At 42.5% G+C, this 14,364-nt stretch overlaps 1 protein-coding gene across 5 annotated transcripts in view; it reads right to left on the bottom strand.

Moving 5' to 3' along the window:
- Positions 1-237: 237 nt before the first annotated feature.
- ARFGEF2 (ADP ribosylation factor guanine nucleotide exchange factor 2) overlaps positions 238-14,364 on the bottom strand; it is a 114,394-nt gene continuing 100,267 nt past the window's right edge. For 4 of the 5 annotated variants that reach the window (XM_015148796.3, XM_015148797.3, XM_077951974.1 and 1 more), the window contains exons 35-39: positions 13,729-13,859; positions 11,765-11,933; positions 8,219-8,357; positions 4,743-4,860; positions 238-3,894 (exon numbers count right to left, since the gene is read on the bottom strand). In XM_015148796.3, coding sequence (XP_015004282.2) covers positions 3,718-3,894; positions 4,743-4,860; positions 8,219-8,357; positions 11,765-11,933; positions 13,729-13,859 — 734 coding nt within the window. In that variant the 3' untranslated portion in view covers positions 238-3,717. The remainder of the gene's footprint in view (positions 3,895-4,742; positions 4,861-8,218; positions 8,358-11,764; positions 11,934-13,728; positions 13,860-14,364) is intronic. The other variant, XM_028828499.2, reaches the window with a different exon arrangement.

Here is a 14,364-nt window from a genome sequence, read left to right as displayed (position 1 = left end):
GAGGCTGAGGCAGGAGAATGGCGTGAACCCAAGAGGCGGAGCTTGCAGTGAGCCGAGATCGCGCCACTGCACTCCAGCCTGGGCAACAGCGTGAGACTCCGTCTCAAAAAAAAAAAAAAAAAAAAAAAGAATCTTCTCATGACTGGAATTTTCCCCCTTTGATTGGTGAGGGACATAAACTGATCCAAAACTATGGCTTGATACATGTTTTTAAAATTACTACATTAGAAACAGCTATACTTTTTAAATTTTTATTGATTTACCACCTGATCAAAGCATGGGATATTTTAATAGTATTATACATAATATTTTTACATAGAAAACTTTACATAGCATTTCATATTATATAATTCTGCTTATTCTTTCAAAAATTTATACATCCATTGGGCAAGGAATGGTTTTCATTAAATTACCAATATTAAATGCACTTAATCATTGTGTATAGATTAAACCAAAGTAACTATTAACTAACTTTTAGGCATTTTAAGGAGGTAAAACATACATTTTGCACATAAATATTTGATGCAAATATGCAGATAAAATTTTTTAAAAATTAGAACACTGAGTAAAACAACACCTTTGATAGATTACATTGTTTTGTTTTGAGAGCAAGGATTTCCAGGTATGTTCATTCCTTAAAATACTCAGCTTTGGTTTCTTTGTTTCCCGAACTACAAAGCTGCTGATAACAAAATTCCAAGATTTCATGTGAGTTCAGCTATGTCTACTTTAACAAAAATATTAAAACAAAATTTGGAAAATGCAGTATTAAGGATCCAGCTTCTATTGAAACCAATATCCATTTGCATCATAACAACAAACATCTGAATGAGATGGTCATACTTGTACTTATCAGCAGGTTCCTTTAATAACAAAGACTACTAAATGTATATACCCTTAATCACAAAAGAACAACAAAAAAAAGTACAGGGTTTTTTTTTTTCTCATTTTGTACAAAAGTCATCTGTCAGAGGAAAATGTTGTGTTTCCAGATATTATAATACAATTTTCATAATGTATGTTCTTTGGTTGTACATAAGGAGTACAAGGAAAAGATATATTTGACTCTAAAGATGCGTATCAGAAATAAAAATTACCCATCCACTGTTTGTTGTTAAGATGCCAAAGCTGGTGATTTCCCTAACAGACAATGAAGAGAAACAAAATTGCTCAAAGCAGCAGTATTGTAACAAATAAAAACTTCTCGAGAGACCTAGCACATATAATCAACACTTAAAGCATTCTGAAAAAGAAATAAGGCCTTGGAAAATGTTTCACTCTCCTACATTACTCGGATAAATAAATGGTGTTCTGGCCTGATGTTGCAGTTGTACATACCCTTTCACTAGTGTTTGAGTGGCACAGGCCACATTTACCATGAGAAAGAATAGATTTACTCATAAAAATGAATTTAGGCTGAATGGCTTATTATTGGAGGTAAGGGATTTCCTCTGTTCGTCACTGTCCGCTGATAAGAAAAATTACCCTGAATGGTTTTACATCCAGTTTTTTAAAAGTCCATTGCTGGTACAATTCAAATGCCTCATTCAGAAAATTAATTCTTTTAAAATACTAAACTAATAAGAAATTTAAGCCGGAATGTCTTCAGCAAGTAATAAAATGCACTGACACATCTGCTACCCTGCAAGAGGCAAAATTAAAGAGAGGGCAGGAAGACACCGGAAAGATTTTAGTCACATTCAATGAAGAAAATGACATGAGAACCTCAGAAGGAAAGGAAAATAACCAATCAGGGATATAGCTGCATGCAAGATAAACTTAATGAATGAACACGTGTTCCCCATGTATACCTTTAGTACAAATATCAATGGAGGCAACTGACTTGTTGAGGTGGCAACGTGCTATGATACCAGGGAGCGTAGGTTTCACAGTGCAGTGGATTCCAGGGCAAGCCAGTCAAATGTGCCAACATTTTCCACTCACAATAAAGTATTCTCCCGTAGTCCTTTCCTGCTAAATTATATAGCTCCTTTTATCTAATGTATGTACGTCATGTAAAAACCTAAACTTGTTCATTTTTTCTTTGGTAGAGAAATTAAAAAACACTTTTTGGGAAAGAAAAAAGTAGATAAGAATTCTGCTGGCCAAAAACCAAACATTTCTCAAGGCTATTAAAACAAGAAAACAACTTAAGAATATCGGTCTCTTAGTAAGCAAAAGCACCAGAAATCCTTCTCTACAAAGAAAAAACATCCAATTTTACAGATAGGTTCCCAAACTACTAACTTCTAAGGCACCAGAGTTGACATCAATACAACCCAATTTACAGGACTAAAGAGCGTAGGTAGACGTCTGAATGTTTTAATCACTCCGTGTAACACTTTGTCTAACGCTCAGCGATGCTCTAGGTGAGCAGTGGGTGAGGGCAGAGAATGAGGCGTGTGTGCTCCTTCTCATGGGTGAGCATCCATGTATACTGTTCGCAGGTTCGGGTCGTACTTGTGTACTGCCCGCTTTTACACAAGCTACATCAGAACTCAGTTCTACTGCAGGTGAGAGTATTGCACCATCATTAACATAATAAGGACCTCAGAATCTAACTTTGCCGAAGAATTCAACTCCTAGGCTCAGATTAATGGAAGTGCTGGGCACATGCTACCTCCTGCCATTGTCACAGTTCAGCTGTGCTGGCCCCGACACAGCTCCAGTTCCACCCATGACATGAGGCCAAGGAGGCTCATGGGAGCGGCTTCTTATGCACAGTTACTGTCCCTCTCTGGAGGGTCTAATGGGGACTGTGCAAAGCAGTGACACTAACCGCCAGTATACTCACTTTTCTGAGGTAAAAATAAAAAGGTTTATTCAAGGATAAATGAACTCTGGTTAAATTACTACTTCATTTTCATTACTACTTCATATATTAGATTTCAGAGTGTGTGAGATGGACAGTGTATTCTGGAAATTTTAATTTAACACCCATCCACAAATACTTCAAGGAAGGCTAATAATCATCTTCATTAAATTGTTCACTTTTTCCTGTAGACTTTTTGTCCCCATGTTACTAAAACAGGGAGATCCACGAGGCACATTTTTTTAACCTCGCAAAACTCTTAATTCTAACTTAATTACTAAACTTCAACCAAATTTTCAATATCTTTTTGTAAAATACTTTTAAAATCACTCAGACATTAACAAAACACACACACAAAAAACTCTTCTCTAATCCCAACCTGTCCCTAAACTAATCTAATTATGGCTGACTCATAACTGACAAAAACACTCAAATTTCTCTAACACACTCAAAACAACAACAGAAAACCCAGCATATTTTAGGTGGCAGCCGTTACAAGAAGTTTTATTAACATACTCTCTAATAATCACAAACCTATACAGCTATGTTCAGTATTTTCAAGGAGAGTGACTTCTTACGAAACGTTTATGGCCAATCATGGGATTTTGCTAGAAAATGATGGCATATGCAATGACAGATTTGACAGTTTAATCAGAAAAATGGAATGATAGAGATGAAGCAGACTCCCCACCTACTGTGCTAACTGGGTATGCAACGGTTTAATGAAATACCATAAGCCTTAGTTGGGGACTGTGATGGAGCAGCGTAGAGGCCATCCGTATCCAGGTCATTCTGAGATCCAAGATGCCAACTCCTTGTTTCTATGACCCTTCACGAGATGTGCCAGTCAGAGATGGCATGCTGAACATTCTGCAGAGCTGCAGCAGTGGCCGGGGCGGCCAGGGCTACCACACTGGTGACAGTGCTGCTGGTACCTGTGATGGCTCTTCTGGAATCCATATCTTATACACAACACCTATCCGTAGGAAGAACTTCCGCAGAACTGCTCGGAGCTCGGGGATCAAGTCAAACTGCATAATTTCACACAAGTAGGGGTAGTACATTGAAGCATGTGCTTTGAACTTGAGGTGGGAGAGAAACAGATAAAATTAGACAGTTTTTCTGGGGGCCACCAGTTTTTCAGAAGTGTTAATCTCACCCTGAAACTTATTACAATATTGGTGCTTTGCTTGCTATTAGAAAGTTGGGGCCGGGCGCAGTGACTCACGTCTGTAATCCCAGCACCTGGGGAGGCCGAGGCAGGTGGATCGCTTGAGCTCAGGAATTTGAGACCAGCCTGGGCAAAATGGTGAAAACCCGTCTCTACCAAAAATACAAAAACTTAGCCGGGCGTGGTGGCATGTGTCTGTGGTCCCAGCTACTCAGGAGGCTGAGGTGGGAGGATGGCTTGAGCCTGGGAGGCAGAGGTTGCAGTGAGCTAGATCACGCCACTGCATTCCGGCCTGTTTGACAAAGCAAGACTGTCTCAAAAAAAAAAAAAAAAGTTGAAAGAAAACCTTGCAAATTAAAGCTTCTTTCAGTTATATTTAACTTTAATTAAATTTGGATAGTCCTGTTGCCAAAAGTCAACAGCTCTTTTATTTTGTAAAGCAGGTTCCTAGGTCAAAACCAGTACTTCACAATCTTAACCCTCTTCCTGCACTGAAAATCACCATACCATTCCTAACAGCAACACATGAGGTCTAAATTTCAGCCTTTTCAACTAGGGTTCTTCCAGGGAAAAAGCCCTAATATCCTGTGGCACCCATTTTCTGTAATGAATTAATTTCTCTCCAATGCATCTAGAATGGTGCTAGTCATGTAACCATCCTTGGGAGAACTGAGAAAACAGTTACTGCAAACTCTTGAATGAAAAGCCAACCCAAACTTTATGTCCTAGTGGAAATGTCAAGAGTTTACTTGTTCATACCTTTTCATCATTTATTTTGAGAGTTTTGGTTAGAAGTAACAACAGGAGACTTGTCCAGGCCTCCCGATGGCTTTCAGAATTCACGGTGATGAAATAGGCAAGAGCTTCACTGCAAACACTAGAAGAATTAGAGAGGTGAGGGCATATCAAACAATTGATTAACATCTCACATTCAGGGGAGAACTATTCATTCTTGTGCTATTTTTTAAATTCTTTTAACATGTTTTTTTAATTACTTTTTTTTTTTGAGACAGGGTCTTGCTCTGCCACCCAAGCTGGAGTGCAGTGGTGTGACCATGATTCACTGTAGCCTTGACCTCCTCGGGCTCAAGCTGATCCTCCTACCTCGGCCTCCCAAGCAGCTAAGACTACATGCTTGCGCCACCACTCCTGGCTTTTTTGATTTTTAGGAGAGATGGGGTTTCACCATGTTGCTCAGGCTGGTCTTGAACTCCTGGGCTGAGCAATCTGCCTGCCTTGATGTCCCAAAGTGCTGGGATTATAGATGTAAGCTTGAGCCTCTGAGCTCAGCCACTGCAGTAACCATTGAGCACCCACTCTGGCTGTGCTATCTGGGGCAAATCACTGAGCCTTAGTTTCTTCAGCTATAAAATGGAGATAAAAAATTGGCCGGGTGCAGTGGCTCATGCCTATAATCCCAGTACTCTGGGAGGCCAACGCAGGCAGATCACTTGAAGCCAGGAGTTCGAGACCAGTCTGGCCAATGTAGCAAAACCCCATCTCTACTAAAAATAGAAAAATTAGTTGGGAGTGGTGGTGCATATCTGTAATCCCAGCTACTCAGATGGCTGAGGCACGAGAATCGCTTGAACTCGGGAGTTGGAGGTTGCAGTAAACTGAGATCATACCACTGTACTCCACCCTGGCCGACAGAGTGAGACTGTCTCAAAAAAAAAAAAAAAGAGTTCAAACTCAAGGGAATGTTGTGAGGATTACATGAAATAAATATGTTAAGTGATAACTTGGCTCAGTCCTGGCACATGCCTAGGGCTGAGCTCAATCAACGTCTGTAGCATAGGAGCTTATTACTCACAATTATATAACTGCCTTTCTCTCCTCACAATCACATTTAATTGCTTTTTTTTTTTTTTAAATCATGTTATGCCAAAAACTTGACATTTACATATCTCTTTTTTTTATTTTGAGACAGAGTCTTGCTCTTGTTGCCCAGGCTGGAGTGCAATGGCACAATCTTGGCTCTTTGCAACCTCCGCCTGCTAGGTTCAAGTGATTCTCCTGTCTCAGCCTCCCGAGTAGCTGGGATTACAGGCACCCGCCACTACGCCTGGCTAATTTTTGTAATTTTAGTAGAGACAGGGCCATGTTGGCCAGGCTGGTCTGAAACTCCTGACCTTGTGATCCGCCTGGCTTGGCCTCCCAAAGTGCTGAGATTACAGGAGTGAGCCACCGCACCTGGCCTTACATATCTCCTTTACAGAAACTTTATAAGACTGTAGGTATTTCTCTTTTGGGCTTAAGTTGAAATAAGCCATTAGTGCCTCCTTTAGTTAATTAATTCTCTTTTCACTATATGACTTGTTATTTATTCTCATTGTAAGGTAACTGATAAGTGTAAAAAATTATAAAAGAAGAAATTATAAAGAAGAAAAAAGTTACATCATTCTAAGGGATATATGACAATATTTTGGCAGATTTCCTTCCAGTTTTTTTTTTTTCTGCTAAGATTTCAAAAGAAAAATTGCTCACCTGTAGTCCCAGCTACTCAGGAGGCTGAGGCAGGAAGAGCTCATAAGCCCAGGAGTTCAAGACCAGCCTGGGCAACATAGCGAGACCCTGACTCTAAAAAACAAGTAAAACGCCCCAGTTGCTGAAAATTGCGAGTAAAAACACTTTTGCAGCTTCTTTTTGGGAGTAAAATTTATTGTATTATGAACAAGTTCGCACATTAAGTAAAATTATTTCTTAAAAATTTCACTTTTAGGCCAGGCGCAGTGGCTCACACCTGTAATCCCTGCACTTTGGGAGGCCAAGGTGGGGGGATCACGAGGTCAGGAGTTCAAGACCAGCCTGGCCAATATGGTGAAACTTCGTCTCTACTAAAAATACAAAAATTAGCCAGGTGTGATGGTGCACGCCTGTAGTCCCAGCTACTCGGGAGGCTGAAGCAGAAGAATCGCTTGTACCTGGGAGACGGAGGTTGCAGTGAGCCAAGATCACACCATTGCACTCCAGCCTGGGTGACAGAGCGAGACTCCATCTCAAAAAAAAAAAAAAAAAAAAATTCACTTTTAGGCCGGGCACGGTGGTTCATGCCTGTAATCCCAGCACTTTGGGAGGCCGAGGTGGGTGGATCACGAGGTCAAGAGAGTGAGACCATCCTGGCCAACATGGTGAAACCCCATCTCTACTACAAATATAAAAATTAGCTGGGTGTGGTGGCGCATGCCTGCAGTTCCAGCTACTCAGGAGGCTGGGGCAGGAGAATTGCTTGAAACCAGGAGGCGGAGGTTGCAGTAAGCCAAGACTGTGCCACTGCACTCCAGCCTGGGCAACAGAGCGAGACTCCATCTCAAAAAAAAAAAATTCATTTTTAATGGGGATATTTCATAATATCGTAATTTAGGACATATCATAACTTAGTTGAGCTGCTTAAAATTTTTTCTCCTGATAAATCTTCAGTGAATATTCTGTGTGTTATTCCTGGTTCCTATTTCTAAAATATTTTCTGAAGCAGATTCTGTAACAGTGGAATGACTGAGTCACAGAGAATGAACACTTTAGGGCTCCTGGTATCCCACCTACTTTCCAGAAAGATCATGCCATTGTACACTCCAACGAGCTATGCAGGAGAGTGCATTCTCACCACACATTTGCCAGCACTGTGTGTTACTGTTTTTAAACGTTGCAGGAGAAAAAGAAAGCTCAGGCATCAGAATCCTGCTGATGCCCAGGAAGCTGGTTGGCAAAGACCTACTTTTCTGGCTGGGGCTTCCTCATCAGTATTCCACTCTCTCCCCATTGGTGCATTTCTGGATAATTTTGTAGGCACATCCTATTACATGATTTAAATTACATTCTTCTTGGAAAGACGGAATGATGGGATGTTATTGCTGACAACAGTTCTAAAGAGGACCTGGTCCCAAGAGGGATAGTAACCTGCCTAAGACCACAAGGCTCCAGCCAGAGTCAGGACTTCCATCTAGCCTGCTCACTGCTAGAAGCAGTTTTCACTGTCCATGTTTCTATGCGTAGCTCCCAGCACCCTTCAACTCCTGGGCTCAAGCAAGGACTTATCAGTGAAACAGATAAGGCTCTGCCCTCTTCAGGGCATTAAAAGTGAAGTGGGAGAGTCACCAAATAGAAAAAATAAAAAGGAAAATAATTTGTCAGAGTGTCAGCATATATTTTTCTCCCACTCTTTTCAATCCACAGTATTGCTGTGACACATTTTGTATATGGCAGATAGAAATCTAATCAGAAACTATTTTTCTTACGTTAAAAGTCTCTGCTGTATTTCTTCCCAGGAATCCCTGCGGTTCTCATCAACATACATTCGAAACAGGATCCTCAAACAACAGGCCAGGCTGCTGGTTTCTTGTTTTAGAAGATTGGGTTTAGACTTGCCCTTAAAACCTAGAGATCAGACATTCATATAATTAGTGTACATTTCTAAGATAATGCTGATAACTGTGTATAAACTAGAAATCTAGTTACTTCATGAAATATTGAAACATCTGTTTTTTTTTTTTTTTCTTTTCTTGACACCGTCTCGCTCTGTCACCTTGGCTGGAGTGCAGTGGCATGATCATAGCTCACTGCAGCCTCCAATTCTTGGGCTCAATGATCCTCCTGCCTCAGCCTCCTGAGTAGCCAGGACCATAGATGTGTGCCACCATGCCTGGCTTATTTATTTATTTATTTATTTATTTAATGGAGTTTCACTCTTGTTGCCCAGGCTGCAGTGCAATGGCGCGATCTCAGCTCACCACAACCTCCGCCTCCCAGGTTCAAGCGATTCTCCTGCCTCAGCCTCCTGATTAGCTGGGATTACAGGCGCCCACCACCACACCGGGCTAATTTTTGTATTTTTAGTAGAGACAGGGTTTCTCCATGTTGGTCAGGCTGGTCTCAAATTCCTGACCTCAGGTGATCTGCCTGCCTTGGCCTCCCAAAGTGCTGGGATTATGTGAGCCACCACGCCCAGCCAATTTTTTAGAGTTTGTACAGACAGGGTTTTACTATGTAGCCCTGGCTGGTTTCAAATTCCTGGACTCAAGCAATCTTCCTGTCTTAGCTTTCCAAAGGGATGGGATTACAGAAATGAGCCACTGAGCCTGGCCTGAAACATTTTATATATATTCTTAATACAGATCGATTGTGATACCAAATGAAGGCAGTTACGACTCTCCAAAAGTCATCCTCTGTATAAGAACTTCATTTCTCTTTTTTTTTTTTTTTTTTTTTTGAGACGGAGTCTCGCTCTGTCACCCAGGCTGGAGTGCAGTGGCCGGATCTCAGCTCACTGCAAGCTCCGCCTCCCGGGTTTACGCCATTCTCCTGCCTCAGCCTCCCGAGTAGCTGGGACTACAGGCGCCTGCCACCTTGCCCGGCTAAGTTTTTTGTATTTTTAGTAGAGACGGGGTTTCACTGTGTTAGCCAGGATGGTCTCGATCTCCTGACCTCGTGATCCGCCCGTCTCGGCCTCCCAAAGTGCTGGGATTACAGGCTTGAGCCACCGTGCCCGGCCTAGAACTTCATTTTTCAATGCCCTGTACTGTTCTCCATTTATTTATTGGTATTTTATTTTATTTTGAGACAGAGTCTCACTCTGTCACCCAGGCTGGAGTGCAGCACACAATCTAGGCTCACTGCAACCTCGACCTCCCAGGCTCAAGTTACCCTCCTGCCTCAGCCTCCTGCCTAGCTGGGACTACAAGTGCACGCCACCATGCCTCACTAATTTTTGTGTTTTTTTGTAGAGACGAGGTTTCGCCATGTTGTCTCAAACCCCTGACCTCAAGTGATCCACCCACCTCAGCCTTCCAAAGTGCTGGGATTACAGGTATGAACCACCTTGCCTGGCCTGCTCTCCATTTAGACTTTGCTTATTGGCTGGTGAAGCCATTGGTTTTGGCTTCTCAAATGTAACAGCTCTTAAGAATTCTAGGCTGGGCATGGCGGCTCACGCCTGTAATCCCAGCACTTTGGGAGGCCGAGGCGGGTGGATCACGAGGTCAAGAGAGCGAGACCATGTTGGCCAACATGGTGAAACCCCATCTCTACTAAAAATACAAAAATTAGTTGGGCATGGTAGCACGTGCCTGTAGTTCCAGCTACTCGGGAGGTTGGGGCAGGAGAACTGCTTGAACCCAGGAGGCAGAGGTTGTAGTGAGCCAAGATCGCGCCACTGCACTCCAGCCTGGTGACAGAGTGAGACTCCATCTCCCCCCTAAAAAAATATAAATAAACAAAAAAATAAAAACACATTCTTAAAAACAAAGTAGTACCAATCAGCTTTAGAGATATGCAAACCACCCTCACCAGCAAAACCTTATTATAGGCAAAGACATAAAACAGCTGGATATTTTAAGGCTGTAGAGAAAAATGACATTCTTTAATTGTGGGTTAAAATAAATATTTGGGGACAAAAAGTAATGGTAACCAGGCCAGGTGCAGTAGCTCACGCCTGTAATCCTAGAATTCTGGGAGGCTGAGATGGGTGGATTACTTGAGGTCAGGAGTTCAAGACCAGCCAGGCCAACATGCTGAAACCCTGTTTCTACTAAAAATATAAAAATTAGCTGGGCATGGTGGCATGTGCCTGTAAACCCAACTACTTGGAAGGCTGGGGCATGAGAATTGCTTGAACCTGGGAGGTACAGACTGCAGTGAGCCGAGATTGCACCACTGTACTCCAGCCTGAGCAACAGAGTAAGACTCTGTCTCAACAACAACAACAAAAAGTAATGGTAACAATACAAAAATTATATAAAGTATCACTTGTATGCAAAGTTCAAAATAATGAGAATCCCACCAATACCCCGGAAAAAAATATTATTTACTTCCAGGGTTTATGTATTTACTTTTGGAGGTAGGAAAGTGAATAAACCCCTAAAAGGCTTGGAAAATTGATGAATGGTTTCTGTTTTTCTTAGACTACCACATTTTTTATGTCATATTTAACTTTTAATTTAATGTAAATTTTTTTTTTTCCTTGAGACAGGGTCTCCCCCTGCTGCCCAGGCTGCAGTGCAGTGTGCAATCTTGGCTCACTGCAACCTCCATCTCCTGGGCTCAAGTGATCCTCCCACCTCAGCCTCCTGAGTATGGTGTGCACCACAATGCCCAGCTAATTTTCATATACTTTTTTTGGGTAGAGATGGGGTTTTGCTATGTTGCCCAGGCTGGTCTTGAACTCCTGGGCTCAAGTGATCCGCCTGCCTCAGCCTCCCAGAGTGCTGGGATTATAGGCGTGAGCCACCACACCCAGTCATAAAATTTCTTGACTTGTTAAATCAATTCAATTCTCCAACTTTCAATTTGTCTTTTTTTTTTTTTTGAGATGGACTCTTGCTCTGTTGCCCAGGCTGGAGTGCAGTGGCGTAATATTGGCTCACTGCAACTTCTGCCTCCCGGGTACAAGTGATTCTCCTGCCTCAGCCTCCCAAGTAGCTGGGATTACGGGTATGCACCACCATGCCTGGCTAATTTTTATATTTTTAGTAGAGATGGGGTTTCGCCAGGCTGGTCTCGAACTCCTGGCCTCAAGTGATCTGCCTGCCTCAGCCTCCCAAAGTGTTGGTATTACAGGCGTGAACTACCGCACCCGGCCTCAATTTGTCTTTTCATCAAATACGTACTGAGAATCTACCATGTACTGGGATGAAACCTATCCAATATTTCCCTTCTCTCTCCCTCAAGCATGAAAATATGTTAAGTTATTATAGCTATGTTTAAAATTTTGCGCATTTTCCAAACACTATGATGTTTTGGTATGGTGACCAGTGTGGCCATCTATTTTATCTGCTGTGTGGCCTTACCTGCTCGCCACAGGACAGTCCGCTGCTCATAATTGGAGTTGAAGGCCTTTGAGAATGAATGGGATTCCTGCAAACAGTCCAACAGCTTGAAGAGGTGCTGGGAAGACATGTACTTATACATGCCCTGATCCTCCGTCTCTATGTGGATATCTGCATCCAGCGTGTCTTGCTAGAGGACAGGACAGAGGATAGAAGAGCTAGTGAAGAAGATGGAATGCTCTGGCACTGTGATTGCAGACAATGGCAGTCATCCTCTCCCAAAGTCATCCTCTCTATAAGACACACTTTATTCCCCAACACCCTGAAACATTTCCATTTAGACTCTGCTCACGGGCTGGTGAAGGAACACACTGAGCTGTTCCATGATGCCAGGTTTGGCTGGCCAAAGTTTCAGTTTCATCAGTGCTGCCTCCATTACATAAACAGGAGTGTGTGTGTCTCCAATTATTTCATTACAGGAATGCTTTTTTTGAGACAGTCTCTCTCTGCCACCCAGGCTGGAGTGCAGTGGCTCAATCTTGGCTCACTGCAACCTCTGCCTCCTGGGTTGAAGTGATTCTCCTGCTTCAGCCTCCTGAGTAGCTGGGATTACAGGTGCCTGCTACCACGCCCGGCTAATTTTTGTATTTTTAGTAGAGATGGGGTTTCACCATGTTGGTCAGACTGATCTCAAACTCAACCTTGTGATCTGCCTGCATCGGCCTCCCAAAGTGGTGGGATTACAAGTGTGAGCCACCGTGCCCGGCCCAGGAATGCATTTTTGAAACATGTATGAAATGCTAGGAAACTTTATTGAACAAGTTGACTAAAATTTAAAAATCAAAAAGGACACTCACTGCTGTTTATTTCCAGCAGTAATAAAATTTACATTATTTTTTGCTACTATTTAAAACATGACTTCCTCTATGAAAAAAAATCTTGATTTTGGCTACTCTTGAAACACTAGAAACTGTCACAGCTTAACCCACTTGGATGGTAACTGGGTGCTACAGCTGAGAGGTGGCAGGGGCTTTGACTGAGTTAGAGATTTCTGGTTTACCGCAGTCCCTACTCAGCCTGCCTCACTCGCTTTACTTACTCACTCACTCTCACGGGATCTGCTAGCCCCTGAAGCACTGACATTTGTAACCCATGGTGTAGGATTACTGTCCAACTTTTGGACACTCAATTCTCTATGTTTTCAAGAATCTGATATGTAGGCTGGGCATGGTGGTGCATGCCTGCAATCCCAACACTTTGGGAGGCTGAGGTGGGCAGATCACTTGAGTCCAAGAGTTTGAGACCAGGCTGGGCAACATGGCAAAACCCCATCTCTACAAAAAAATGTAAAAAATTAACTAGGCATGGCAGCATGTGCCTGTAGTCCCAGCTACTTAAGAGGCTGAGATGGCAGAATCACCTGAGCCTGGGAGGTTGAAGCCCCAGTGACCTGTGATTGCACCACTGCACTCCAGCCTGGGTGACAGAGTGAGACTTTGTCTCACCAAAAAAGCAAAACAACAACAACAACAACAAAAGAAGAATCTCATATGTAGAAAGTTGCATATACAAAACAAAAAATGAAATTTTTGAAGGAAAAACTGGGATCTTTATATATATTTTTCCTTCTCACTTATTTGTGATTAAACCCTGTATCAATTATGGGGACTAGTTCCTGTGATAACTAACACTAGTGAGGTGGCATCTGAGCAGTGGTATGTTGATACACCCACTCTCTGGGGTATGGGGTATATACTTTAAAAAAATGAAGCCCTGATGTTTAGTCTTTGCTGTTTTTTTCTGATGTAAATAACTCCCATTAAGGCCAATTTTAAGCATCAACATGCCATCACTGAATGTGAGGTTGGAAAGAGATGAGCATAACGGGCTCTGGAAAGCCAGTATGAGCTGGCTCCTGCACAACACTACATCAAAGCAACCTCCCTATGGACAGGGATGCTCTTCCCGAGGCCTCCTGTTCTTACCTGGGCCGCAACCATGTGCTCTGCATCCTCCTTTTTGCTCGTTGCAGGGTAGAACACAATGTTGTCAATGGTCTGTATCAATTCCAACTGCACCACACACTTGATGAGGAGGCTGGCAAACAGTTTCTGATCTATGTTAGATGATAAAGATTAACCCTAATAATGATTCAGCCAATATTGAAGAAATATCCACTGAGCTCCTACTACGTACAAGGAGGGATTTATTAAGACATGGGGTCTCACTATGTTGTCCAGGCTGTTCTTGAACTCCTGGCTTCAAGTGATCCTCCCACTTCAGCCTCCCGAAGTGCTGGGATTACAGCATGAGCCAGTGCACCCAGTCAAGGCACAATTCTTAATGTTGTGGCACAGCAATGAATAAACTGGACAAAAAAAATCTCTGCTCCCATGGTGTTGACAGACAATAAATGAAATATTTTAAGGATAAGATATTGTATGTCAAATATTGATGATAGGTAGAGACAGGGATATAAAGTGTCAGGGTAGGATTGCAAGTTTAAGCAAACTAGTCAGGAAAATCTCTATGAAAATGTGATATCCGAGGCTGGGCATGGATGCTCACGCCTGTAATCTCAGCACTTTGGGAGGATGAGGCAGGCAGATCACAAGGTCAGG

This window comes from Macaca mulatta, chromosome 10 (genome assembly GCF_049350105.2).
Source record: "Macaca mulatta isolate MMU2019108-1 chromosome 10, T2T-MMU8v2.0, whole genome shotgun sequence".
Lineage (NCBI taxonomy): Eukaryota > Metazoa > Chordata > Mammalia > Primates > Cercopithecidae > Macaca > Macaca mulatta.
This window is presented reverse-complemented; position numbering and strand designations above follow the sequence as displayed.